Below are 13,991 nucleotides of genomic sequence, written 5' to 3' on the forward strand. Positions count from 1 at the left end.
CCCCTACTTCCTCAGTTACCCAAAAGGTTGGAACTGAGTCTTGAAATCTCCACATTATTCAAAATGTTACATGATATATTCTGTATTTTCTGATTATTGTAATTGTACTGTAGAAGTAGCTTATCGCTGCACTTCTCAAAAGCATGCTCCAAGTCACCCTCTTTTTTTACTGTTAAGAATTTGATGAATGAAGTATATGTAAGCTCATAAGCAAAAAGAAACACACATAAAAATTGATTAAAAACTAAAAGCATGGTTTTAATAACGAGTTTACAAGTTCATGAGATAGAAATCATTATGTGTTCACTTGCTCTAGATGCAATATTTGTTCTAGGCCTCTGCCTCAAATTACGAGGAAGTGGAATATTACATCAAACTTACTCTCAATTTGTTTTTAAAGTGGTAAGGACTGAAAGAATGGGAAAATTGAAAAAAATTATTAAAAGGATATATATGGTAATTTCTAGAGTATTGCAGAAGTAAATTTACTGTGATACACCTTTCAGCTCAAATGAATGGGCCACATACTGCACCAGAAGTGTGGTCCACAAGCAGACCCAGCTCACTGAATAGGCTGAGGGACTAACGCTTGTGAGGCACTGCATTGGATAAGTATAGGTAGTTTATCATAAAATGGATTCTAATGAAGTACTAGTTGAACAAGAGCTCTGATTCAGCTCAAGTTTTCTAGGGAAAAGCTTTTTGTTTCAATATTGCCTTTTTGTTTTAAAGTTGATTTTTTTTCTTGAAAAGCAGCTTTATATTAATAATATTTTCAAAAGACTTGGAAAGGAAACAACTACCCAGCTTACAGCAAGAAATGTTAAAGTGTCACTTGTGTCCTTTGGCAAGTGGTTTGACCAAGAAAAGAACAAAAATTTAAGTCTGAGTCACAGTTGCATTGCTTCTCCCTGCTTGTTTTAAGCAGTTTTCAAATTACTAAAAATATTGTGTATTTAAACCCCTTTAATCTGGTATCTACAAAGTAATGTTGTATTCTGCTAGTATGCCAATACTGGATTTCTGTAGGATAGAAGATAGTGTTCAGCTTAAAGAAAAGAATAATTTTCACAACAAAACAATGACCTTTTTGTTTTAGTCCTGGATTTGATGGAAGGATAACTTAAGAATACAAACTTTTTCCAGGAGCAAGCACAGCAGCATCAGCTGACTGCAGAACCAGTGTAGTTTTGCTGGACAAACAGAAGTTTAATTTCAAGAGAACCAGTTGCTCAATGTAAGACAACTGGGCCTCAAAACCAGAAAGGGAGATGCTGAATATATTCCTTGCTTCTTCTCAAAGGGATTTGGTAGTTCAGCTGGGGAAACTTTTCAACCAGTAAGAAATAGATCTGATAATCAGTTTCCTCTCATCCATCACTGCTTCTTTTCCTCTTCTTGCCCATAAAAGAAAAAACAAATTAGGATAACCCAGTTATCCAACTTACCCTTGTTAGCCTTGCTAAATGTTTGACTTTCAAAGCAGAAAACCCTAAGATGTCTGTGATAAAATAAATTTGGTTGTAAAGCCTGAGAAACTTGGAGATTCTCTCTCCTTTAAAATTGTTCCTAAATTTCCATTAGTCAACTTCAGTAATGACTTCTACCTTTGAAGACAGAAACAAAGCCTGTGTTTTTAGAGTTTCCCCGTTGTACTATCTCAATATTCTGCGACCAGCAACAACAGTCACCCTCTCTGTTCATTCTAATTTCAGTCATTAGAAAACACTTGAGATAGCCAAGAAGAACATTTAAGAACAGGAAGTACAGGAAAGGAGGACAATAAGGGGGAAGAGAGGAGGGTATTATACAGACAGGTTTTCAGGGGCCAGCTTCTGGGTTCTGATCTTCCTTTTACTGGAGAAGATCCTTCACTTTCACTTCCTTTCATGTATTCTTAGGTGGGTTTTAAATATTAAATGCTATAAAGATCACAATAAAAATAATACAACAGATATAAAGCAGTAATAGCAAAATATAATATAATATGGTAATAGCAAAAGCATTTGCAAAACACTTATTAAACGGAACTTATGTTCCTCTTTGAGAACCTGGTTGGGGTTTTGGAGTTGTATGTCATCAACATGTAGATGCCCTCAGCTGGAAAAGCAGGCATATACTTCAGTGGCCTCAAAAAAATCAGATAATTTTAAGACAATGTAACACTTAACTACAAAACTGGCTACTAATAGTGCAAATGTGGAGTCTGTGATAAGTAGCTGACTGTCCCCTCCTGTAAGGGTTTGCTGTGGCATGCCATTGTACATAGGAAATAGCAACTTTCAGTGCTTTCAGAAATTCTGCAAGAGCGGCAACCTTGCACTGTGTAAGATGATTAGTGTCTGTGCTGAGGAGAAGGCTATTGGGAGCCTTTGCTCTGTATGGTGGTAGTGACTGCTACATCTTAGCCCTGACTTTAAACTCACTGGGGCAAGCCAGCTACGCTAGCGGTATTTTTCCCATAAGCCTGCTATCTAGTTCTTTGTGAGGACTGAGAAATGTGCATACATTTTCATCCAGTTCAAGTACTAAGTAGAAGTTCTAAGTTATGATGTAGTTTGTTTAAGGCAGAAGACAGAAACCCCTTGGCTCTATGAAAATTTTTATAGAACTAAGCAGTGGAAAAACGGAGTATCATCACTAGGGGGCAACAAAGCATCATAAACATCTATGTTGTTTAAGACCAAGCAATGTCACACCCTCACTGAGAGAGGCATTTGCATTATGACCTGAAGAACAGCTTATGTAAGCAAATCCTTTTGTGTTTTTTCCAACTGTGTTATGTAGTAGATCTTGCTTCGGGAATGATAGAGCTCAAAAAATTAATATATACATTAATATGCACACAAAACTTTTCATATAGTTTTGTGCTGCTTTATCTCTGTTCTGGTACAATAAAACAATAACAAGATCGGACATTTGCACATCATTTTCATTTCTGAACACCATGTATTTAGGATTGTGATTAAGTATAACATATTCTGCTGAAGCCCATCCACTTTGTACAGATGAAGATGCACAGTATAGGAGAATTTGAATTTGAAGTTCATTGTCTTTCCCTCCATCCATTTTAGTCTCGGCCTGACTGCCAGCTCAAACTGATGACAGACGTTCCACAAGACAGTGACGCTGCCCCAGTCCTCTGAAGTTATTGGGTTAGTATTAGCCCTTGTCTTCCATTTTCTTGATGTCTTGCTGGCACTAACAATACTCCCAGTAAATTTACCTTTTCCACACTGTGGTGGAAACGTAGGCTGTGGTAGTACCATAGCAGATGATGGAGGGAGGAGGATGGAGTATCTGACCTAAAGTCACTGGTGTGAATCAAGTCTGTTGTTTTTGACCTGTAGGTTGTAAGCATTGTTCAAATCCTAAGACTTTTACAGTTAGGATTGTTATTCTTGCCTACCTTCTGCAGACCAGTAGTCAAGACAGAGCTCTAAGCTGGGGGGGTGTCCTAGGATACATAGCACATTCTATTCCGTTTTTCCTGTTTGAAAAATTGAGCTGTCACCAGAAAGAGGTCCATAGTGAGAGCCACACATTGAGAACCTGGAGTTGAGGGATTTTTCCTGTGTTTAGATCATAGCAAGTGTGCCTCTTCAAGCAGTGTGTGTTTGTTCATTAAATTTGTAATGATGTTGACTTCTCACACAAAGCTTCCCCCATTTTTTTTTCCATTCCCTGATCTCGCAATTTGTGGGTAGTAATTCTGTGCACTGTCAGAAGGCTAAACTCTTATCATCTCAGCTTTGAAATCTCCAGAGCCAAACTGCCTTTGAGTATTCCAAGAATTTGTACAAGGCATTTTTTTCTATGGCATCTCTGTTTTAGTTTACTTTAGCTGTACTTCTGCATATATCTGGTTACTGATACATAGTAAGGCATAAAGGTCATGCAAAATGGAGGTGTAAGTAAAATTTTTTTTTTTTTTAATTGAAATGGAGTAAAAATTGTGCTTATGTCAAACTTCTTTGTGGAAGTTCTCAGTGATAGAAATTATCTGGAATTAATTCAGTAGCCCCTGTCTCGTCTACTATCCTTCAGACCTTGCTGCTGGACCTTCTCTGCCCCTCTCCAATCTGTGATGTTCTAGCATTGTAATCCCTGAGTAAAGCTATCCTGGCTATAGGAGAAGGGTCATATAAATGCCCTCTGGACTTTCCTTTGACTGTCGAACCCCAGTAAACTCAAAATAGGCCAGCAGAAAGCAGCTTGTAAAGGGGTCTGGAATATTAGGCTTGTACTGGGCCTGCTGGATGCCAGTGTAATTGGTGAAAAACAAGCAGAATTTGGTAGCTAGCCTGCTGGTGTATGTACTGCAAATAGTCTTTTCTTACACTGATTCAATAACATGTACAGCTCCTACTATTCCATAACTGACCAGAGCTTGACTCTGTGGGTTGACGTCAGAAGTTATGTGAAATGGTCATCTTCTGAATTGTAATCTTCATATCGGCAATTGATTCACGTAGCACATGCTGTACATAAACATGAACAGAGAACATAATGATAATGTTACATACTCTAAGGTTAGAAATTCCCTAAGTGAGGATGCCTGAGTTCTTCAGAACAGCAACAAAGCTTAGTAAAAGTAACCACAGTTAAATGATCTCTTAAGGAGAAGCTAGGTTGGTCAGTTCTGTTTTGAGAGATTTCTAGACTCCCCTAGGACCTTAGAAAAGTGCTTTTCAGGGACTAGTTTTAGAGCTCACAGATTCGTCTTGCTGAGCTCAAAAGCTACTTCTAAAAAGGAACAAAAAATTTTTTTTTAGAATTGTAGGGACTTTTTCTGCTGCGGACCTGTTGACAACTGTCTTAAGCTATCAGGAGGTTTCAGGGCAAGCCAGAGGCTAGTGTGATTATCTAGGCCAGGTCTTAGCTCAATGGAATTCTTTGATCCCACTAAAGGTTCAAAACAGTTTTGTTTCCATCTTCAAAGTCTGAAGGTTTTTGTTTTATAATTACAGTGCAAAGGAGTCCAGAGACCCTCCTGACAGCTAAATTAGGAGGACTGCCTATGGGAACTGGAGAGACATTAACAAGATATAAAGCAAAAATATTAATCTTAAAATGAAATACTATTCCCTTTGAATTTTTCTTTTGGATATGTGCTCTTCATACACATGCTGGTATTTTTACTCTCATCCTGTTTTATTACTTTCCAAAGATTTCTTAATCTAATTTTTAATCAAAGTAAGGGGTTTCATTCTCTTACATGTCCCCCCAAATACTTCTCTTATATGTGATTTTCAACTTATTTGACCATAAGAAGACAAAATGTGTTTTAAGACTGTAGCATTTTCTTGGTTTTCATGTATGTGAGGACTATTTCTTTCAGAATTACTTTATTATGTGACAGGACAGGGGCAATGGGCACAACGCAGAACACAGGAAGTTCCACCTAAACATGAGAAAAAAAGGTCTTTCCTGTGAGGGTGCCAGAGCAGTGGCACAGGCTGCCCAGGGAGGCTGGGGAGTCTCCTTCTCTGGAGACATTAAAACCCTGCCTGGACACGTTCCTGTGCCCCCTGCTCTAGGTGTGCCTGCTCAAGCAGGGGGGTTGGACAAGATGAACTCCAGAGGTCCCTTCCAACCCCTACCAGTCTGTGACTCTGATTTTGCACATCAAATCTGAGTGACTTGAGATTTTGCAAGAAAGAAGGAATGATGCTAACATATTATTATATGAACTTTGAAAATTCTTTTTTGAATATTCATTTTTTTAAAAATATAGATTTCTCATTAAAACAAAAAAAAAGCCCTCTTGAAGTTTCAACCAGGTCAAGTCCCTAGATTATTAATATATTTTCATGTACTGATAAATTCAGACCGTTCAGCATCTGGTATGACTCCTCTGTAAACCTCTTGTACAGTGGAGCAAATGTGAAACTCTCTCTGTTCATCCACACAGATGCATTTTAAGAAAAGCAAAAGGAAGAAGTATTTCATTTTTTTGGAAACCTAGTTGGTTTTGTTTCCATTATAAATATACAAAGTGAGAATTCTTTAAATCGTTTTGTCATTGTAATAAATTTGTTTTGGGCTGTCTTACTTGTGACCCTTTAAGAGACATATGGATAGTACTACCAAATACCGGTTCTTAACACATGGGCCCCAAAATATCTTTTTCAGTGGATTGGTGTCTCACAAATGACAGACTGACCATTTCCAGTTAACCAACTTTTCCTGTGCTGAGTTGCTCCTCGCTTTATCTGAGCTAGCAGTTGGTAGTTAGTAACTGCATGGTAGACACCCACCCCCAGCATTTAAACTGCCCTTTTACTTCGTGAGTGCTTCTAGTCCATTTCAGGTCAGTTAATCCATTTGGTTATTGACCCAGTTGATAGTCAGTAGACTCAGCTGACCACTGAGTTTGCCCTGAAAAGTATTACAGACATTCTTACAGTCAGGAACAACAGGCAGGAGATCCACGAAGGTGCCAGGAGCACTTCTGTTTGTGTCAGAGGTAGTTAACCTGTCAACTGACTTTGAAAAACTTCCAATCTGTTTCAAGATGATGATGAACAGATGAATAGAAATCTGCAATGAAAGTGATTTAACTCACCTCTTTGTCTTTGCCCTGAAATAATTACAATTAGTTAGAGCTACTAACGGTGTAAGTCACTGTTCTTCATCTATTACTTCTGCCTCTGTTGCTGTTTAATTCATTATCTGGGAAATCATCCTGTGTGTCCAGGACTGGGATTCTGGTTGTCAGTAACTACATCCACAAGCTACAAGGTCTCAGTCTTACAACTAGAGTCCCTGTCTTCAGCCATGGTACTCCTAATGATGCTTAATTTTAGCTTTAGCACATACTTGCATGATTTGTAAATAGATGGTTTATTCTAGCTAAAGGCAGAATAGCCTTTGTAGTACAGCTCCAGATACTGTCAGGAATGAAGCCCAGATCTAGAGTGAAGAGCATGGCTTTATTTAAAAAACAGACGGACGAACAAAAACAACAGTAAACTAAAACATATCTCTTTTAAATAGGGTATTAATATGGCTTCTTCATGAGCCATATCAAAGCCTGCAAGGTACAATGAATAGAATATCCTACAGACTGTCATCTTTAAAAGTGCATTTTGTTTTAGCTAGGGCTGTTTAGAAAATAGTTGCTCTAAATTGCAGGCAGAACTGAAAACTTTAAGCAGGAAGCTGCTGCTGCAGATCTCTGACTTCTACCCAGAGTGAACCCTTCTGCTCTACAAAAAGCAAGAACAACGAGTAGCTGATTAATCCACAGGCAGGAGCCTGCTCTAGGCAGATCAGGTTGCAATCCTGCCTTTGTAGCTTTACACCCCACCCCTTCAACGTGAATTAGTAGGGGAGGATCATATTCAGCACTGATTCAAGAATTCTTTCTTTCTTCAAGAACTGTTGCTAGGAGTTGGTGAGTACTTTGTAACAGACTTTCAGTTTTACATGAGATCTCTTTTTTTTTAGCTGGTAGAAAGGAGTATCTACTGTTCTTCCCTTTAGAATGTGATAGATGCAGTAGTCAGATATTTAGATTCAAAGTCCAGCGATGAGTGCTGCAAAAGGGAGACTTTTTTTCTCTGTAAATTTGAAACAGTAGGACAATGAATATGCTTTTATGATTACTACTACAACTAATCTTGGGTTGTCAGAACGTCAGGCTAAGGTATTTTGAGCTCCAAGGCAGTTCTTTGAAAGAAAGGCATCCTAAATGTGAACGTGTTAATTTTGATAAATAGCTGGAGTATGAAAAAAGCTCTTGTTTTTTAAAACAATTTCTCCACTACAGTAGCTCTAAGGGAGTCTTGATTCAGGCAGAATGGTCTTCTAGCCTATTTCAAATCCTTCTAAGCCGTGTAACATTTGAAGCAATTAATATTTTGAGAAGTGAAGAATGATTTAGGAGAAACAAATTAAGCTGATGCTACTATAGATCAATTTCACTTACAATATATATCAAAATTCTCAAGAAACTAAAAACACTTGAACAACGAGGAAGGTAGTGAATGAGGCTTACCGTGTTGCCAATGTAACAAAGAAACATCACCACACCCTTCCCAAAACCCCAGAATATTATTGGTGATTTTTGTAATATTTTACTTGGAAAAATTGACATAAACTTCATTTTCAGTAACTGTGTAATGAAAAACAGTTATACTAGCTTGTATTTTAAAAAAAGTTAGCTAAAATTTAAATGACTTTTAGAAAAATCTAAATACGATTTAAATGAAAAGGCATGTAACAGTGGGAGCAGTGGAGTAGGGAGAACAATAACAATTTGGATGGGGGAGAGTATGTGAAAGGTCAATGTGACTCAGTACTCTAGAAATTAGTCATCAAAGTACTTCATGGAAAACATGTAAAGATATAAACCTTCCTTTCTGAATGTCTTATGGACAGATGCAAAGACAGGAAGTCCAGCTGTCAGTACAGATATGAACTGCAAAGGCATGCTGTAGGAACTGCTAGGCGCCTACTCTGAAAAATTGTCAGCCTTTTCCCTCTGTAATCTTCTGCTCATTCTTTAATCTTACTAGGAGAGAGTTTGTGATTGTCTGTGAAGGCAGCAAGTATCTATATCCACAGTAAATTAACTTGGATTGTTGTTCAAGCTGAATTTGAGAATTGTAATCAAGTTTACTTCGTATGTAATGTACACAATTAGAGCAATATTTAGGGGGTAAAGATGATTAAAACACATTGTTCTGTGGCCTTTTCTCCTGTCAAATATGTCCCACATGAAAGGGTTCATTAAAAAGTAGTCATGTAGGCAATTGGTTGATAAATCCATATCTTTAAAATTTTTAGAACTTTTATGCTGGAGAATCTCCAAGTGTGCTTTAAATTGACTTTCAATAATCTTTATGTTTATCCTTATGTTGTGCACTGCACAGTTTATAATCTGGAGATTTAATGCTTTTCAATTGCCTGGTGTAGTTATATGACCTTTTAAGTGCATTTAGCCTTTTAGTGCAGTGCCCACACTTACTAATATTGCTGCTGAAAAATCATCTAGCTCATATTCTAAATGCAGAATAACGGTAAGCTAAAGGTTTATGATCTTCTTGACTCAGGACAGATAGAATAATTAATGGCATTTAATTTATCTATCCTTAATCTCATTGGAGAGTTAATTTTGAGTCTAATGGTAAAAACTCATAAATTGTTGTCAACTATTTTAGAGCTTAGTGTCGGATCTAAAGGGAAATGAGGGAGAGTGTACGAAGAGGAGGCAGAGTTTCTGTCAGAGAGGAAATTTTAAGAGATTGGGGAAAAGTGGCCCAAGAAATGGTGTGTGTAGGAAACAAAGCAAAGGTGTAAAAGAGCAAGCTTCCTAATAGGCTTCCAGAGGACATGTCATGAGCATTTAGTGAGATTGAAATCTCACCTCTAGCTAGGCCAGACCCATGGTCAGAGAAGGAGAGTTACTGGATTCCAGATCTAGCTTCAAAGACTGTTTATATGTTTCTCCAGTGCCCCTTCCAAGTTAAGTGCATAAACAGGAACAGATACCAGCATTCAGATTGTCTGTTCTCCAGTACAAGGGCACTGATACACTTTATGCTATTTGTCTGACTCTGTGGTCTTGAATTACTTTAGGGCAGAGAACACAGATTTCTCTCACAGATATATCAATGGGATTAGGGTAGTTTCTGGAAACATGAATATTAAATCTCATAGGGAAAAAAAGAGACATTGACACAATCTTTAAAATTCCAGGAAGCTGCTTTAGCATCTGCATTTACTTTGAAAAGATTATTCTGACAATAGCTCTCTTCTACATTTTCAAATAAAATGGTAGCTACTTGAAGTGCTTTGTAACTATAATGATTTTGTTGGTGTGCATTCAGTATGTTCTGAGAATGTCTGCCATAGGGAATCAGAGCAATTGTACAGGAACAGGAAAAGAAATTTTTAAATTAAAAAAATAGAACATCAGCAGAGCTTGGGAGCCCCAAGAATTATGTGACTGTCATATCTCACAATTTTGGAGCAAGCTGTTTAAAATCTATTTAATTCCAGTACTTTCTATTGCTCCTTGTTTGGGCTACATTCTGAAGTGTCGTGTTTTCTCTCGAACAACTAGGAGAAGCTGACAGTTCCTAAAGAAACCAGAAGTGGATAGATGTTTCAGTAAGGATTGAAGAGGAGATCTTGAAATCTAAAGCTGTTCTTCACACTGAAACAAGGGAGAAGTGTCTTAAAAAACAGGGAGAAATTACCTACTTCTGTGTTTCTCTTATGAAACTGTTTTTACTTTACAATAGGGACAGAGTGTCCCTGGGGACAGAATGAAGCAAAACCATATGGGGAATTGTATAATTCCTTTCCTCTCATAGCTATTTTACAGCAAAATAGACTTATTTTTAGTACTTTTAATTTTCTCTCATAACTCCTTTGTTCTGTTTCCTTAATTATTTCCTGTTGCTGTTAATACAGCTGTTCGCTTTCCATCTTTAGTATTGTTGCCATCTCCCCCGATGTGTGCAGTTCATAACTGATTATACCTCTTAAGTTAACTGGTTAATGTGACTTACTGTTTAGTGAACACATAAAACTAGGCATTTGAACATGTTGACCCAGGATATGATCTGAACACAAGAAAGTTCAACCTTCTTCCAGAAAATAGAGCATTCCAAAAGAGCTGACTTTAAAACAATTATATTGAAAATAGCAATTGCAGCAAGTAAATTAGAAATACAAGTATTATATGAAGGAGTTACTTAGCGGGTAGCTTTTATGAAGTCACAGAAAGGCTTGTGGCAGAAGTGTATTAGCATTTTCTGTAAACATTTTTTACTTTGGCCGAGAAGCAGTCTTTTTCCTTTATATTCCTACAATCTTTAACATAATGAGGTCCTGGACAATGACTTATTCTTTCATCAGTCAGAGAAAAGGTAGTGTAGAAAGATAAGGCTGAAGTTCTGTGTTCTCTGAGACTCATCTGATGAATGTTCTCAGTCCGCAGAAGCTGGCACCGCCACCAGAATAAGCAGCACTATCTATACTATGGTGGGAGATGAAGGGAATGTGACCCTTTATTTTCTATGGCAGTGTTATTTTATGTGGTTTTAAATATTTGTAAGGTGATAATTTGAAGCAGTCTGAATCTGGGGATGTTCCCACTGAAGACAATTTACAGCATTTCTGACCTGTGTAATGATCCAAAGCTTGTACATGTATTGCAGTAAAAATACGTCTCCAGCTGGCAAGATGGACAGGGTGAGCTAAACTTGCTTGACAAAGCAAGGAGACTTGTATTTTGATTTTTGGTACGTGTGCAAAATGTTATCTATGTGATGATGAGGTTACAAAAGGTTAATAGTAAGATATGGTCAAAATCAGTCACAAGAGGTTTCAGTGTGGCAGGTAGTTTCCTCCTATGCCTGCCTGTTTCAGTAAGGAAGTGACAGCTTCACTCTAGTGAAATGGAGTACTTGTGTTTCTGTAGTGTGTACAATCTGAAATTATACACAACAGAGTTGATAACAAATATACAGCACTGAAATGACTCTCTCCTTTAGAAAAGAAGGTTGTGGTAAGTTAAATGACTTCTAAATACATGACTATTTATTAATAAACACAGCTGAGATTTGAAAACATACACTACATTTTTCCAGTCCAAACTGCTAGAAAAACAGGCTAGGGCTTTATAATGCTAATGTTGGGACTGCCATGCTGTTTTCCTAAAACCAAAACTAATATTGTTGCTTGCCTGTTTTGCTAGTGGCTTTTGTGTTCTGAGAGTAGCTGTTATTAGGATGCTGAAGGCATTCCCTGTTTGAAAATAGGATTATATGACCTATATTTTTGCCACAGACAGGTAGTTTCTGTCCAGGTAGTACAGGTTTGAGTGTGGTGGATTTAGTGTTTTGTTTTTCAAGATTTATGAAATTATGTAAACTAGTAATTTGGTTTAGTCTACATTTTAAAAATATTTTGGTAGGAGCAAAAGAATATATTTCCTTTCCCTGTTGAAAGCTACATCACAACGAATACAGGCTGCTTATTTGGAGTAGAGATTTACTTCAGACTGAGCCAGGTGAGATGGAGAACTCAGTGGAGGAGGAGGTTAGGATCCAGAGTTGTGTCACAAGAGAAGTTGAGTGGAGACAAGATGGCAAAAATACTCGGTGACAGGTGTGAGCTAACTTGGAGAAGGGAATAATAGGAATAAATAGGTCCTGGAGCTAAGCTGGGAAAATGGAAAACAGATTTAAAGCACAAGTGAAAGGAGTTGACAAAGGAAAGTGAAAAGGCAAGAGAGGTCTATAGTTACGTGAAATAAGAAGGGTGTTCTTGTGGTAGGCTTATTAATTTTGGGGGTTTTGTTCAATTTCAAAACATATCAAGGTTTTAATTTCAGTTAGTTTATCACTTGTGCTTGAAAAGCAGCATTTACAACCTTAATGCAAACAGAACCAAAGTGGGTTTGTTTTTCTACATTTTCACTGCCCAGTTTTCACTTGGGGATTTAAGAGGCTGGAACAGTGCAACAGCAAGTCAGCGTTTATGTTAAATGGTGCAAGGTAGGTTCCAAGGAATTGCAATGAATAGGGATTGCATGGCACAGGAGGGAGATAAACTGAGGGCTGTGGGGGGATGGATTTTCATGGATTGTGCTTTTAATCAGTAATGTTTACGTGCTGATGATCCACAGTAGACTGCCTCCCTTTTTACTGAGTTACTGTGACACTGCAAGTCTTTGCTCTGGCAGAAGTCAGTTTGAATGAGGGGCCAGCACTGACTCTGGGAATTTTAAAAGTGGGGTATGTATCATCATCCTTTGTTCAGTTTACATCAGAGCAGAGGTGATAGAATTCATACTTACTTCATTCTCCATACTTACTCCAAAGTAAATGAGAAAACATGGTGCTTTAAACAGTTGCAAGATAGCACATGTAATAAAATACTTTTTAAGGGAACTCACTGACTTTGCCAGTTGGGAGACAATGCTACAGGTATCTCTGTCATACAGTCCTAGTAAGTAGGACAAAATATTATAGGGCAAATATAATGCCTATGAAGCATAGTGAACTGAAAAAGGTCTGCTTTTATATCAGAGGTGCTATAATCCTGTCTAATTAGTCATTTTTGTCTTTAATTTTAGGCTGTGCTAAATTCAACCTCTGACTATGCACATCCTGTCTCCTGTTCATTCCACTATTTACTTATATCCATTGCCTTTTTTTTTTTTTTTTGTGTGTGTGTGCTCCCATTTCCTGGGCTGTCAGTGTGAATGAGTCACTTTTGCTGCCATTACAATGTCACTCTATGCTGTTTTCTAAAGCGGTCTGGTTTTGGCTGCTACTGGAAATGCTAGCTTTTATTTTGCTTTTTCCAGTTAGCTAGTTAAAGATGAATACCATGCTGAAGAAATGTAGAGATGTTTGCTGCTTCTAAACATTCTGGTAGCTATAGAAATTGGTGTTGATGAGACTGCTAAGTAAATATATATATATGTATACACACAGAGAGAGAGAGATATATACACATGCGCACACATTAAGGATCTGACTCCAGAGGCTGCAAACTGCATGGAGAGCACACAGAGTTTTATACTCGTCTGTAGGAAAAAAATCTTGAGAGCTTTCTCATATTTCTGTGTTTAGGTGGCAGGATTAAAAAGGCCTGGTTATAAGACCAGGTAATAAGGATCTATTAGTGAGAACTTCCTGGATTGCTTGTGGTCTGCTTTGTCTATGTATATTCCAGCTTGAGGGAAGCTAATGGCATTATTCACAAAGGAAACATTTAATTAAACCAGTAAATAAATCAGTGTCAATTATTACCCGTAGACCTTTGGTCCCCTTTGTCAAGTAACTTAGGTGTTGTCTGTTACAGATATAAAAATGTCTCATTCAAAGGTAGGTAGTTTGGGAGCACCAGAGTGCCAGTTCCGAAGGGAATGTCTTAGGAATTGATGAAAATTGCATTAACGACATTTTGATGTAGAGAAAAGCTGGTATTAATGTTGGACTGATCCTTGACTGTCCTAAATTAGA

General features: G+C 37.6%; 1 protein-coding gene across 12 annotated transcripts in view; it reads left to right on the top strand.

Annotated features, from left to right (window-relative positions):
• Positions 1-13,991, top strand: part of TFPI (tissue factor pathway inhibitor) — an 85,341-nt gene that overhangs the window by 32,732 nt on the left and 38,618 nt on the right. For 3 of the 12 annotated variants that reach the window (XM_075093977.1, XM_075093978.1, XM_075093983.1), the window contains exon 1: positions 12,446-12,515. The exons of 2 other annotated variants lie outside the window; for them this stretch is intronic. In XM_075093977.1, coding sequence (XP_074950078.1) covers positions 12,506-12,515 — 10 coding nt within the window. In that variant the 5' untranslated portion in view covers positions 12,446-12,505. Of the gene's footprint in view, positions 1-6,989; positions 7,400-10,066; positions 10,120-12,445; positions 12,516-13,991 lie in introns of those variants that run through there. 7 more of the 12 variants (XM_075093980.1, XM_075093987.1, XM_075093988.1 and 4 more) reach the window with 7 other exon arrangements.

The sequence above is a fragment of the Phalacrocorax aristotelis genome, chromosome 5, assembly GCF_949628215.1.
Source record: "Phalacrocorax aristotelis chromosome 5, bGulAri2.1, whole genome shotgun sequence".
Lineage (NCBI taxonomy): Eukaryota > Metazoa > Chordata > Aves > Suliformes > Phalacrocoracidae > Phalacrocorax > Phalacrocorax aristotelis.